Consider the following 15,076-nt stretch of genomic DNA (forward strand, 5'->3'; position numbering starts at 1 on the left):
TCAGGATCAGTTATATCCATTTTACCAGCTCAGAAGTTTGCCGATGGTCATCCTAAGGAAGAGTTAGTTCTATTTGCAGCAAACTCTAGCAGAATATCCACGTATGGAAAGAGAACTCTGGAGCTGGATTTATCTTTACGCAGAAGCTTTAGCTGGCAGTTTGTTGTTGCCGATGTAGCCACAGCCATAATAGGAGCTGATTTCCTAAGCAACTACAATTTATTAATAGACTTGAAGGGTAGAAGATTGATTGATTCGACTACAGGCCTTACCTCTGATGGAAAGGTACTCAAGGCACAGCAAGTTAACATCTCCACTGTCAACCCGGCAGAGCCCTTCAAGGATTTACTGGCACAATACATCGCAATAACAAAGCCACAGGTAACCACCAATAATAAATCATCTCTTTTTGCCCACAGGATAACCACAACAGGTCCACCATTAGCTTCCAGATTCAGGAAGATCTTCGGAGAAAAGGCTGTTGCAGCCAGGTCCGAGATACAAGATCTCCTGAATAGGGGCATTTTGAGGCCTTCCAACAGTCCATGGGCAAGCCCTATTCACATGGTTCCCAAAAAGAATGGCACATTCAGAATGTGTGGAGACTACAGGAGGCTGAACGCAAACACGCTGCCCGACAGGTATCCTCCACCATTAATACAAGATGTATTCAATAATCTTCATCAAAAAGAAGTATTTTCTACAATAGATTTAGAAAAAGCTTACCACCAAGTACCCATGCATGAAGAGGATATACAAAAGACTGCAATTATCACACCATGGGGACTCTTCGAGTATCTACGTATGCCATTTGGACTCAAAAACGCTGCCCAGACATTCCAGAGGTTTATCAATCACATATTCCAAGATTTTAATTTTGTTTTCATTTATATAGACGACATCCTGGTAATGTCGACTGATATGAATGAGCACCGTCGTCATCTTCAATTGGTTTTTGAGAGGCTACAGGAATATTCTCTTACAATAAACTTAGAGAAATGTGCCTTTGGAAAAGATGAAGTTAACTTCCTCGGTTACAAACTGAGTGCTGCAGGATATTCTCCTTCACCAGACCGAGTAGAGAAAATTATTAATTATCCAAAACCTTCGACAGTTATAGAACTCAGAAGATTTTTGGGAATGGTAAACTATTATCGTAAATCAATACCCAAGGCAGCAAATATACAAGCACCACTTTATGAGTATGTGAAGTCCTCAGTTAAAAACGACAAGACTCAAATTGAATGGAATGACAATTCATTATCAGCATTCAGCAAGCTGAAGGAAGCTCTAGCAAATGCAACTCTTCTTCATTTTCCTTCAAGTATAGCAAATATTAATTTAATTACAGATGCATCCACAACAGCCATTGGAGCAACTCTGGAGCAGGAAGAAAATGGTGCATGGCACCCTATAGGTTTCTTTTCCAGAAAGCTCACAGCTACTGAACAGCGATATTCAACTTACGATCGCGAGCTACTAGCCATCTTTGCGGCTTTAAAGTATTTTGAATATCTATTAGAAGGAAGGCACTTTATAATCAAGACAGACCACAAGCCAATCACACACGCATTTCAACAAAAACTGGAGAAAGCATCAGATCGTCAGCGACGGCAGCTAGAATACATATCACAGTTTTCCACTGATATTATATATGTGAAGGGTGATCAGAACGTTGTTGCTGATGCGTTGTCCAGGATCAATGCCATTCAAATGCCATCAAAGCTAACCGAAGAGGAAATTTCGCAAGAACAGAGTAAGGACGTTGAAATGCAAACTATATTGAACGGCAACACCTCTATTAATCTTCAAAAATTGACATTAGGGGGGTATCCAGTTTATTGCAACAGGCAAGATAATTGTGTGAAGCCCTACCTTCCACAAAGTCTTCGCAGAATTGCTTTTGACATTGTACATGGAAATGCACACCCAAGCATAAGGATTACTTCAAGGGAGTTGCGAAGAAGGTATGTGTGGCCTGGGATTGGTAAAGACGTCACCATGTGGGCACGTCAATGCATTCCTTGCCAAAAATCCAAAATTCATAAACATAATCACCTCACTCCTATCCATATTCCTATTCCTGAAAACAGATTTTCGCATATTCACATTGACATAATCAAATTGCCTAATATTAATGGATATCCTTATTGCCTAACAATCATCGACAGATTTACAAGGTGGCCAGAAGCTGTTCCTCTAAAGGACATTTCTGCAGACACGATTGTCCAAGCCCTATTTTCAAACTGGATATCAAGATTTGGTACACCATGTGTGATAACATCCGACCAAGGATGCCAGTTTGAATCAGCTATATTCAAATCATTAATGAATGCAATAGGTGCTAAGAAAATACGGACAACGGCATATCACCCTCAGTCCAATGGCCTAGTTGAACGCTGGCATAGAACTCTGAAAGCAGCTTTAATGTGCTCTCCTGAGCCTTGGATCGAAGTATTACCTGTAGTCTTACTAGGTTTACGTTCTTCATACAAAGAAGACCTTAAAGCATCTCCTGCTGAGATGGTTTATGGAACCACATTAAGACTACCAGGCGAATTTTTCACAACTAAAGAACTGTCATCCGATCCACAAGCATTTCTGGACTACCACAGAAGAATAATGCGGGATATTAAACCTACAGCCACAGCTCATCATAATAAAGCCAATATGTTTGTGCTTAAGGACATAAATACATGCACTCATGTATTTGTAAGATCTGATCATATTAGAAAACCACTTGAGCCTCCATATAGTGGACCATATGAAATTATAGAAAGAATTTCAGACAAAGTGTTCAAAATTTCTATGGATGGTACTGATAAGAACATATCGGTTGACAGACTAAAACCAGCATACACAGTTAAAATAGATAACAGTCAACCAAGCTCATCTCAAGAATTTAAATCACATAACTTGGAGTTATCGATTGACCCTCCAAAAAAGATGAAGCCTAAAAAAGTCTCCTTCAAATTTTAATAATCAAATTCATTTATTTTTACCGGATACCTCTTTTTCTTTTGAAGGGGAGTTATATGGCGGAATGAACACCATATGAAGTTGAAGGACGTCAATTGATGACAATGGCGGAATGAACACCATATGACAGATGTCAGTTGAATAACGTCAATTGATGACAAAACTAAATTATATTGGGCTACGTTGATTCGGATCTGGCATCAAGCAAGCTATAACGATCTGATTGTTTTTATACGATCGAATATTATTGTCGCGCTTTTTAAAACGATCGAAAATATTGTATCGAGTTTTTTGCCAACGAGCGTTTTCTCGTGATCGAAATTTAGATTTGATTTAATGTAATATCAACATCTTTATCAATTGAGACATTAATAAACAGTCATTATCGAGTTGAAATAAAATTATTGCGATTTCATTCAAGAATTAATTAATTAATAATATATGGCCCACTAGCGCCATATATATATATATATATATATATATATATATATTATGAAGATGAGTTCTATAAAATTTAATTAAACAATATTATATGAACATTTTATGAATCTTTTTTATTACGGATTTAATTAAAATGTTCTTTGTCTAAAAATCCATTAAGTTTAAAAAGAAATAAAATATATTTCGTACCGAATACCCTAGAAAACTTTAAACGTTTTTAATATTAAATTAATAAAGAATACATGATTATTATTGAAGAAGTAATCATTAAGTTTGCAATTTAAATAGATAGTTGCACCATTGCCAAATAATTCATATAGATGGTAAATTTTCAGTGGCTTATATAAATATATATATATAAATATTTATATGTATTTATATGTATATATATTTATATACACATGCGTATGAATAATATATTAAAATTCCTACCTTGAAATCCTGGTTAAAATTTATTTATATTTGAAAAAGGATATGGATTAGTAATGAGTTTCAAACACCAACTTCTAGGCCTCGAATCTTGTGTAAGATATCTAAAAAAAATTAAAAATATAATTTATATATTTATATATATATATATATATATATATAGATATATATATATATATATATATATATAGATATATATATATATAGTAGTCTACAGTAATTTACAGTAGACATAATTGTTTCAGAGAGTAAAAATTTTATTTTATATGAAAAGTTTCAAAATTATTCTGTACAGAAACTGCAAGCAAAATTTATATTAAAATTTATACTGTTTATATTTAATTTCATTTACACTAATTATTTTTTCAAGCTATTAATTATGTGTTCAATATTGTAATAAAATTACTATTATTTCTAAAAAACATCAAATTTGTAAATAATCAATATTATTCAAATTAATGTGGAATATATATCAAATAATTATCCCATTCATAAAATTATTATTTATAATGTTAATTAATATTTATATAAAAAATTAGGTTTTGTGCAAATATCATTTTTATATTAATAATTTATACTAATTGTTTTTTTTTAATATTTGTAATAAAATTTATAAAAATAAATGAAACATCTTCGAATCAAATATGTATATGATAATTATACTAGTTAATTTGATATATAATATAATATTTTGAATTACTTCTACAATTTGATTCTAACAATCCAAATTTGAAGTTTGAGGATTATTAGAATCAATAAAATATCCTCATTAGAAAAAATAAAATTTTGATTTGATTTTTCCATATTATAATTTTAGGAATATTTATGTATAATTTTTATTAATATTCTAATCAATTTTTTATGTATTTACAAGTTTTTATTATATATATATATATATATATATATATAATATTTAAAATTGTGTAAACTAAAAAGATGGAACATATTGTTTACACCAATTGAAAATAAAGGTAAAATAAAATAACGATGAAAAATTTAAATGAAAAAATAAATACAGTAACTATAATTCTTATATGCTGTCATGTATGTCATGATATTTGATATATAATATTTATTTTATAAATAAGTAATATTTGGAAGATTTACAATTTTTTAAAATATTGCCATTTATTTTTAATTTTGGAACATAATAAATAATGTCATCATAATGAAATCAAATTTAAATTCTCTGCTAAATATAATTATTTTTATAGTTTGCAGAATAAAAATAAAATAAAAAAAAATAAAATCAAATGTACTATAAAACTATTATTTTCAAACAATTATCAAGCAATGAAAAAATTATTTATTAATTTAATAATTTATATTTATAATTATACATAAATGTAATAATAAAAACATACAAATTTAAGTAATTTAAAATGTAATTTATCTAATGAGCCATAACTTTTATTCAATATTAGAATATTTATACATTTTTTAGAAACTGCTTACTTAATTTAAAAAAAAAATTAGAAATGAATAAATATTGAAAAAAAAACGTTTGTTTTAAATGCTCCTGAAGAAGTAGATATCCCATTTCACCGAAACGTAGAAAAATAATTGTAAATAAAAATTTTTTGAGCAAAAAGAGAATTTTATGACAGAAAATTAAAATTGTTCTAAATATGAATCTTGGTAAATAGATTAAAAATATTAAATTTGATTTCAAATTATGTATTATTATGTATATATTATATATATATATATATATATTATATATATATATATATAAAATTTTACCTCAGGGCGACAGGTGCAAATCCCGGATACGGCAAATCCAGGGAACCTTCGGAAGAAGTTCCGGTGGAGGAACCCTCGGAGCTTCCTCCAGAGCCGTCAGAGGAGCCACTGACGGAGGTTCCGTACCTGGAACCATCCTCAGAACCCATCGGCGAATCCGGAGCACGATATTGGCAGGCTGAGGACATAGTTGGCCTGGGAAAAAAATAATAAAAAAAAATTTATTTGGTATAAATAATTTATATTATTAATTATTTTTCAGTTATTCTACACTTAAATTTAATTTTCTGTTAAATTCGCCTATTTTACTTATGTCCTGTAACTTTAACTTAATTAATAATGAAATAGATATTCACAACACTTCACTTAATCAAATAATCTCCATCTGCACAAGTTAACCTTTTTATTTTCCTTACAAATATCTCATTATTTTATCTTATTCTGTTTATAAATAATATTGTTACATTCTGCATTATATGTAACTTTATGTAAGCATTTTATGTTAATAACTATATATTGTAATTTTGTATATATTTTAATTGTTATTCATTATGTAAAATACTGTATTTTTGAGTCCTCTTGGAGTAATCTGTGGGCTATATATTTAAATAAATAAATAAATAAATATTAAAAATTGTTGTAATTGTATAAGCAAATTTTTATTCCAAGTATCTATTCCCTAATATTTCTTTACCCTATAAAATTTAAAAATTCAAAAGCCCATATATATATTTTATTCCGACAGAGGAAACGCAGCTCGGATATGGTAAAAAAATAAAGGATCCGCCACATTTTCGCTTTCATATCGTTCTATTTTGAATATTTCTGTGTATTTTATATATTCGGGATGGAAGGCAGGAAGCAGGATTTTAAAAACAAACAGAAAAGCTTTTTGAAATTATGCAAATCAAATAAATCGCCGCCATGTAGGTAGGTATAGGTGTACCGGAGGATTCCGGAAAAGGACATGTTAATTGGAAAGGTTTTTCGTAAAAACCGAAGGAAAAGGTGAATGAAATGTATTAATAAAAATTAATATTATCTATTATATTAGTAAAAAATTACACGATTTGAAAATGAATGTTTTTCGTATATATAGCTTTCAAAAGTTGAAATAATCTGGCATTTAAATGTACAAAAATATAATTATTCAGAAATATTCATATGAATTTCAAAAAAGCCAGATTTTAAATTAAACAAATTTTAAATTGTTTCGATTATAAATATGTAGTTTAAATTTTAAATATGTAACTAAAATTTTTATTAATTTAGATTTTAACTTATTTTATTATTTTATACAAAACTTGAAGGACTCAATTTATATGTCTAGGAATTTAAATGTCCAATATTTTGAACATCCTGAAATTCAAATATCCCTAATTTTAAATTTACAAAATTGCAATTGTCCAGGATTCTAATTGACTAGAAATATAAAAATCCAAATTATTAAATGTCTAAAAAAAATTTTATAATAATTACAATATCCAAAAATAAAGAGAACCAAGGATTGTAATATTATTATTAAGCATTTAAATGTCCAGAAATTTAATTATAATTTGAATATTTAAAAATGCTATTATCCACATTTCAAACTAAACAGATATTCAATTAGTCATATATTAAATTATCCAAAAATTAAACAATCAGATTAATTAAAAATTATTAAAATATCTAAAAATTTAAATACCCTAAAATTTTAAATATCCAGAAATTTAAGTACCCAGAACATTCAAATATTATTTTTAAATGTCAACAGTTTTTAATTATTCAGGAATTTAAATGCCTAGAATTTTTAAATATCCAGAGTTTAGATAATTGATTTGCATGAATTTAAATGTCCATATTTCAATAATCCAAAATTAATAATATCTCAATTTTTAAATTTCTTCAAATATTGCAAATGTCCATAATTTCAAATGACCAAAAATGTAAAAGTCCAAATTATTAAATGTCTAAAAATTTTAATAAAAATTAGAATATTGAAAAATTAAGAGATTCAAAAATTGAGCATTTAAATGTCCAAAAAATTAAATATTATTTAAATTTCTAAAACTACTATTATTTAGATTTTACTTGGCTACAAATTAAATTATGAAGAAATATATTAAAGAAATTATTTAAAACCCAAAATTTTAAATGTCTACAAATTTACAAATGAATCTAGAAAGTTGAGTTTATATAACAATGAACAAATAATTATTTAAATAATAAGCAATATAAAAATTACTTATTATTTGAATATTTTAAAATACTATTATTCAGATACTATTATTTACTTGGCTACATATTAAATTATAAAAAAATTAAATAAAGAAATTATTTAAAAAACCAGAAATTTAAATGTCAACAAGTTTCCAAATGATTATCTAGAAATTTGAATAATCAGATTATTTAATACAACCAGAAATTAATTCTATTTATTTTTAATTTGTTTTGAAAGCCAAGAACTTTAAATATGTAGGATTTTAAATATCCAGAAATTTCAATGTCTAGAAAATTAAAGGTCCAGACATATAAAAGTCTAGAAATTTAAATGACTAAAAATTTAAATGTCTAGAAATGTAAATATCTATAATTTTAAATACCCGGAAATTTAAATGCCTAGAAATTTAAATGTCCAGATATTTAAAAGTCTAAAAATTTAAATGTCCAGAAATTTAAATGTTCAGAAATTTAAATATCTAGAATTTTAAATAATCTAATATTCAAAAGTATATAGATTTACTTATTCACATATTTAAGATAAAAATCCAAATATCCAAAGATATTAAATAATCTAGAATTTAAATCGTCGGTTTTTCATATCATATTTAGATTATAAATTCTCCATATTTAAAATTTTCTAGAAATCAAATTATAGAAAAATTTACGCAAACAAAAATTTTGCATATAGAAATTTAAATATTTAGCAATTCAAATTTTAAGCAGAATTAAAATATTTAGGAATATAATTATTCTAAAATTTGAATATCCAAATATCAAACATCCAAATTATAATTATGTTAAAATTTAAAAATCAGAAGTTCAAAGATGCAAAAATTTAAATATAAATAAATAAATAAAAATTCAGTATTTTTAAATAATTTTTAAATAAAAAATTAAGTATCCAGAAATTTAAAATTCGAAAATCTTAGAATGTGCAATTTTAAGTTACCAGAAAATCAAGATACTAGAAAATAAAAAACCCAGAAAATAAAGATCACAGAAAATGAATAAGTCAAAGAATCAAGAAACAGTAAGGACCAATATCTAGAAAAGCAATAATCTAGAAAATCCAAAGTCTTGAAATTCAAAAAATCGTGAAAAGTCAGTAACTCAGAAAATTGAGATATTAAAAATTAAAAATCAAGATCAAAATTGTTTCCACGAAATAAGAAACTTAAAAAATAAAATCACGAAATCTAAAAAATCTGGATTCCAGCAAATCAGAAATACAAAAAATCAATAATTCGGAAAATCAAGAATTCCAAAAATCATACATCCAAATAATCTAGAACCCAGAAAAACAAGAAACCAAAAATTTAGGAATCCAAAAAATAAACAATCAAAAAATACAACAATTCCAAAAATAATAAATCCTGAAAATTATGACTTCAGGAAATTATGAAAGTGGAAATTCAAAAATGCAAAAATGAACAATCAAAAAATCAAGAATCCCAAACTACAGAACTCTGAAATTCTACAAATTTTATCTGAAATTCTACAGCATTAAATCATATATTGAGAAAATCATAAGACTAGCAATTCAAGAATGCAAAAAATCAGGAATCTGGTAAATCATGTATTCAGAAATTTCAAAAATCGAGAAAATCAAGAATCTTCGAAATCAATATTCCGGAAAATCATGAAACTGAACAATCAGAAATCAAAAAAATCAGGAATCCGGTTAATAAATAATCCAAAAAATACCGAAAGATAAATATTAAAATACAAGATTTTGAGAAAGCATTCGTGAATGTTTCACGAAAAATAATATTCTGAAAAAAAACGATTTGCTGAACTCGTACAAAATTTAAATGTATATTATATATATATATATATATATATATATATATATATATGCAAAAATTGTATATTTTAATATTTCAAGCATTTTTGTGATGTCGTATATATAATTCGCGCTAGAATAATTTCCGTCCCAGGATTTCGCCGGAATTAATTGTTGACGGGATATGTCATGGCTTTTGTGAAATGAAAGGGCGAAATTTTGACAAACGAAAGGTCACTTGTTAATTAAGAAGAATTAACATAAATAAATATTAAATTAAATATATATATATATATATATATATATATATATATATAGTATATAGTGACTTACTTTTGTTTCAAAGTTGATTCCTCAGAGAGTCACCAAACATCCTCAACATATAAAATGAGGCATATTTCCAATAAGAAACCACTTTTGTCAATCTTGCAAATAAACTTCTTCAATACACTTTAACAAAAACAATAATAAAACACTTTTATCAACACTCGAGTTTAATATTAAAAGTTTTTGTTTTGTTTTAGACATTTTATTTATTTCGATGGTTTTAGTAGAATCAGGTCCTGAAAGGAAATGAAAAATGAATAAATTTTTTAGAAAAAATTATGACTTTATCTTTAAACAAATCAATATATTTAAGGGGCACAACTAGTGTAACCGCCTAAAAAAGGTGATTTTTGGGAATTTATATTAAAAAAACTACTTCATGAATCATTTCAAAATTTTAGGTATATATTTATACATGTTTTAAAAATACATAGTAAAATTTTTTAAGAAAAAAATTAAATATTTTTTAAGTTATCGTCGATTTCCAACGGCGCGACAAAAAAAGGCGCTTCACTGCTGCAGTGATTCCGGTCTTCTACGTGGATGAAATTTAAAAAAAAAAATTCTCGTTAAACTAGATAGTATTGTCTGTAAAATGAACTACTATAAAGAAAAAAATCAAAAATTGACAGAATGACGGCGTTTTTCAAAAAAAAAGTCGAATTTTAATCAAAATTTTGGTCGTTTTTGGACTGCCAAAATTCGATTTTTGATCCGATTAAAAAATCGATAGTTTATTTCACGGAGAACTATATATAGAACATATAAAAAAAATTCGATAGTGATCTTATCATTTGTTTTTGAGTTATCACTGCAGCAAATTCGGAAAATGCTGTTTCCAGAAAAACGCGTTTAAAGATTAAATAATCGTTGTACTATATACTATATATATACTCTTTAAATGGCTGTAACTCAAAAACTATTTAAGATATCGATTTAAAATTTTGGTATGTTATTTTTAAAGGTATAACCTATCGAAATATGGAAAAATTGAAAATTCGATTTTTTTAAAATTTCACACTAGTTGTGCCCCTTAACCGTCCGGTCAATAACCAAACTTTCACCGTTCGTTCTATAACCGGGTACCCGGGTACCCACGTATAGTGTGGTAGAATTATAAGTCATTAGTACACTAAATTGCATTTTTTTTATGTGTAAGCTTGCTATGTTGCATATGAAATTGCTATAGTGATACAGTTTATAGCCCTCATAGAAATAATAATAGCAGAACACCTGGTCAAACGATATTTCTGAAAATCTGACAATTGATGAGCAAGGTTATCCATACGGAAATCCAACCAGATTTACTCAGTAAATTCCGTCAAAACCAGCAAAATACGGAATTAAACTATGGTGGATATGTGATTCTGAAAATTCGTATCCACTTACTGGACAGCTTTACACTGGAAGATCAAAAGATGGTCGTGAGAAATACGTTGATGAAAGAGTCGTCAAAGACTTAGTGGCGCCTTATAAAGGATGGGGTAGAAACATCACAATGGATAATTACTTCACTAGTCTTTCACTGGCAAAATTTTTACTATCTTGGGACTTGATAATTGTTGGCACTTTGAAGAAAAATAAAGCTTATATTCCACCAGAAATGGCTGTATCAAAAACGCGAGAAGAATTATCTGCGGCGTTTTCACGAAATAGTTACCCTTTGTAGCTATGTGCCAAAAAAAAACAAAGTGGTCCTTATGCTATTACCAATGCATCATGAAGCAAAAATTAATGATAGTGCAAAGAAAAAAACAGAAATTATTGAGTTTTATAACTGGTCTAAGGCTGGAGTAGACAAGATGGTTAAAATGCTTGGTAGATATACCACAAAAAGATCTACCAAAAGGTGGCCTTTGGCGTTTTTCTACAATATTCTCGACATTGCCTGCCTTGCAACGTATATTTTGAATTATAAGAATAACAAAATGCTTATTAAAAATCGTATGAACTACGATTCTTTTGTAGACTACGTTTCTCTAGTTTACTATAATTGCAATTGTTTATAATTATTGTTTAAATAAAAAGAAATCACAAACTATCTTGTTAAAAATGAAATTATCTAAATACTATAATAAACAGTCTTTCCAATGTGTATAAACATGTTATTTACAGGTATTAATCGCAGTGGGTACCCGGGTACCCGGTTATTGAACGGAGGGGGTATCAAATTGGATAGTTAATAACTTTTATTAAATAATTTATTTGAATTTTTTTTTACGAAAAATAAGTGTTAAATTACTTTAACTTTGGGGATCTGGATGGCCATACAAATTTTTCAAGTAGTAGTTGATATATTTTACCTGCAACTTCAAATGGATACCCGGGTACCCGGTTATTGACCGGACGGTTAATAAAACAATTTTTCATCAAAATTAAAAAATCCCTCGCATATTTCTTTATTTTCCCTAGTTTTTTCCTCAAAAAATCTCGACAGTAAAATATTTCCCTAACATATTATTACTCCGGCGGAATTCTTCGTGTACACGATATTTTTTTTATTCGATCCGGGAATTTTTTATACGACGTTCTTTATTAACTCCGGAATATTTTCCGGGTGCGCTCTTCTAGTACGGTGGAGGAATGAGAGCATCATCTGTTGCACAAAGGCAACTGTTAGGAGCCACTTCTACGAAAAGGCCATTCAACAGATGAAAGATGGAACTAACTTTTGTAAAAGATACATAGACATACACACACACACATATATATATATATATATATATATATATATATATAATATAACCAGTCATACATTTCATATAAAATATATATAGAATAAAATTTGATTTATTTTTAGATTTTGATAATTTTCTCAAATAATTTGTTCAAACGTGTACATATAATAATATATCAATGAAAAGCTAATAAAATTATCTATAAATTTATGTGTAACAAATTAAGTCGTCTAGAACAAAATTATATTTAAATTTTTTTTAAACTTTCATTTTCAATTCAAGCCATGTCATTTTCGTGAACAAATATCACAGGTTATCTTGGTGCATTTTTTAATGGTATGATAATTTTCTCAAATAATTTGTTCAAACGTTTATATATATATATATATATATAATGGTACATCAATAAAATGTCAATGTATTGTCAATTCACTTGAAATTTAAATTTCGCTGAAATAATGAGCCTAGATAATATTAGATTATAATTTACAAGAAAAATTGAAAGTCTACCAGAAATTAAAATAAAATAAGATACAGTCAACAGTATATGTTTGGCAGATGAAATTATATACTTCAGTTCAATAGTAAGATATTAAAAATATAGAACTTTTGAATTGTAGTCGTGGTTACAGGACTACGTCTGCCGGGTCATCCAGTATATATACATATATATATAAATATATATATATATATACGCCGAATATTTCTGAAGGTCGCACATAATTTTACCCAAAAAAATAAGTTCATTTTGTCTTAATTGGATGTATTTTTTATATACGGTTTCTCCCCAAAATAACATCAAGTTAGTTTATCGATTTATACTAAAATAGTACACTAAAAGGTTTATTTAAATTAAAAAAATGGCTCGGCTGATGATCACACAAACTTATGATATCAAAAGAGATTCATATAATTTTTCAAGAAATTTCGTCTAATAATTCACAATGACCGTAAGCATCGAAAAATATAATATTAAATTTCGAGTGATTAATTAATGAAATTAATAATTATAATGTGTTCCCAAAATTTAAAAAAATCTTTGACTTTTTCAACCTGTTTTAATTTCTATGTTAGTCATATCCAATTTTAGAATCAAACAGTATAAATTTTATTGCTACGAGCAATAAACTAGAAATAATGTTTTATTATCGATTTTATTTTTACAATAATAAATTTTATTCGGTCAGGTGCTAGAAATACTTGCGCACTAAAGGTAATAAAATTATAAAAAAAACATATAATATATGTATAAACTGATGTTAAATTTATAAGCTTTTAAATAGTATAATTGTTTGCTTGAAATGAATTTTTAGAGATTTTATTATCAAACTAATTTTTAATGATTATTTAACCTAATAATTTTTAAATATTTAGATATTGATAATTTGAATTATAATAAATTATCGTTGTTATGTTAAATAAATATATATATATATATATATATATATATATATATATATATATATATATATATATGTGTGTGTATATATATATATATATATATATATATTCAACATAACAACGATGCTTTATTATAATTCAAATTATCAATATCTAAATATTCAAAAATTATTAGGTTAAATAATCATTAAAAATTTGTTTGATAGTAAAATCTTTAAAGATTCATTTCAAGCAAACAATTATACTATTTAAAAGCTTATAAATTTAACATCAGTTTTATTTTTGATTTAAGGTTTAGTAGAAATCTAAAAAACGGCTTGATTGATTATTGCGTAAAACTAAACATTTCTAGTCTAAATTTTGTACACACATATAAGCAAAGACTTTTCCCAATTTTGTAGCCAAACGATTCAGATTAACTTGAAACCTAAAGCAATCTCAGGCAAAAACAAAGTTCGAGATGTCAAAGTTCAAAATCATTCAAAATCCCATAAACTAAAAACAATCAGCAATTTTTTCCAACCTTTTTAATTAAAATGATTCAAACTATGCCAAACGATTTATTTATTAAAGACCCAGTTCCATACACTACTAGTTACTTTTATCTAACCCAATTGATATTGAAGATTTTAATAAAATAATTAAAAAATCTACCATATATAGTAATTTAAATATGTATCGTTATTTTTTTTATAAATACAATCTTTAAAAAAATTCAGAATTCACAAATCCGACGGTAGAATTTAATAGAACTTGAAGGTTTCTAAAAGTAACAAATCATATATATATATATATATATATATATGTATATATAATAAAACTATGTATATATATATATATATATATAATATAATAAATATTATATATTTACCAAATTTTATTATTTATTCCACTTGCTTTTGGTGTGAAAAGTACTCGTAATCGTGTCAGAAAATAGACTTTAAATTATATATTAACGATATTAAAATATATTTATTTATCATTTTTGAATTGGTTCTTAACGTCGAATCCATATTTAAATTAACACTTCATCAAAAAGGCCTAAATTTTGTTCAAACTATCGAAAAGTCGCAAAAACATTTTTTTAATT

General features: G+C 26.7%; 1 protein-coding gene across 1 annotated transcript; it reads right to left on the bottom strand.

Moving 5' to 3' along the window:
* Positions 1-3,865: 3,865 nt before the first annotated feature.
* On the bottom strand, positions 3,866-9,959 carry LOC113373307 (voltage-dependent T-type calcium channel subunit alpha-1G-like). The gene is made up of 3 exons (XM_026613618.1): positions 9,914-9,959; positions 5,593-5,787; positions 3,866-3,953 (listed from the first exon to the last, which is right to left on the bottom strand). The coding sequence occupies exons 2-3, from the start codon at positions 5,778-5,780 to the stop codon at positions 3,866-3,868; spliced, it is 276 nt and encodes a 91-aa protein (XP_026469403.1). The 5' UTR covers positions 5,781-5,787; positions 9,914-9,959.
* Between the last annotated feature and the right edge of the window lie 5,117 nt (positions 9,960-15,076).

This window comes from Ctenocephalides felis, unplaced genomic scaffold, assembly GCF_003426905.1.
Source record: "Ctenocephalides felis isolate EL2017-DRISC unplaced genomic scaffold, ASM342690v1 CF-g0.4_SCAFFOLD_01604, whole genome shotgun sequence".
Classification (NCBI taxonomy): Eukaryota; Metazoa; Arthropoda; class Insecta; order Siphonaptera; family Pulicidae; genus Ctenocephalides; species Ctenocephalides felis.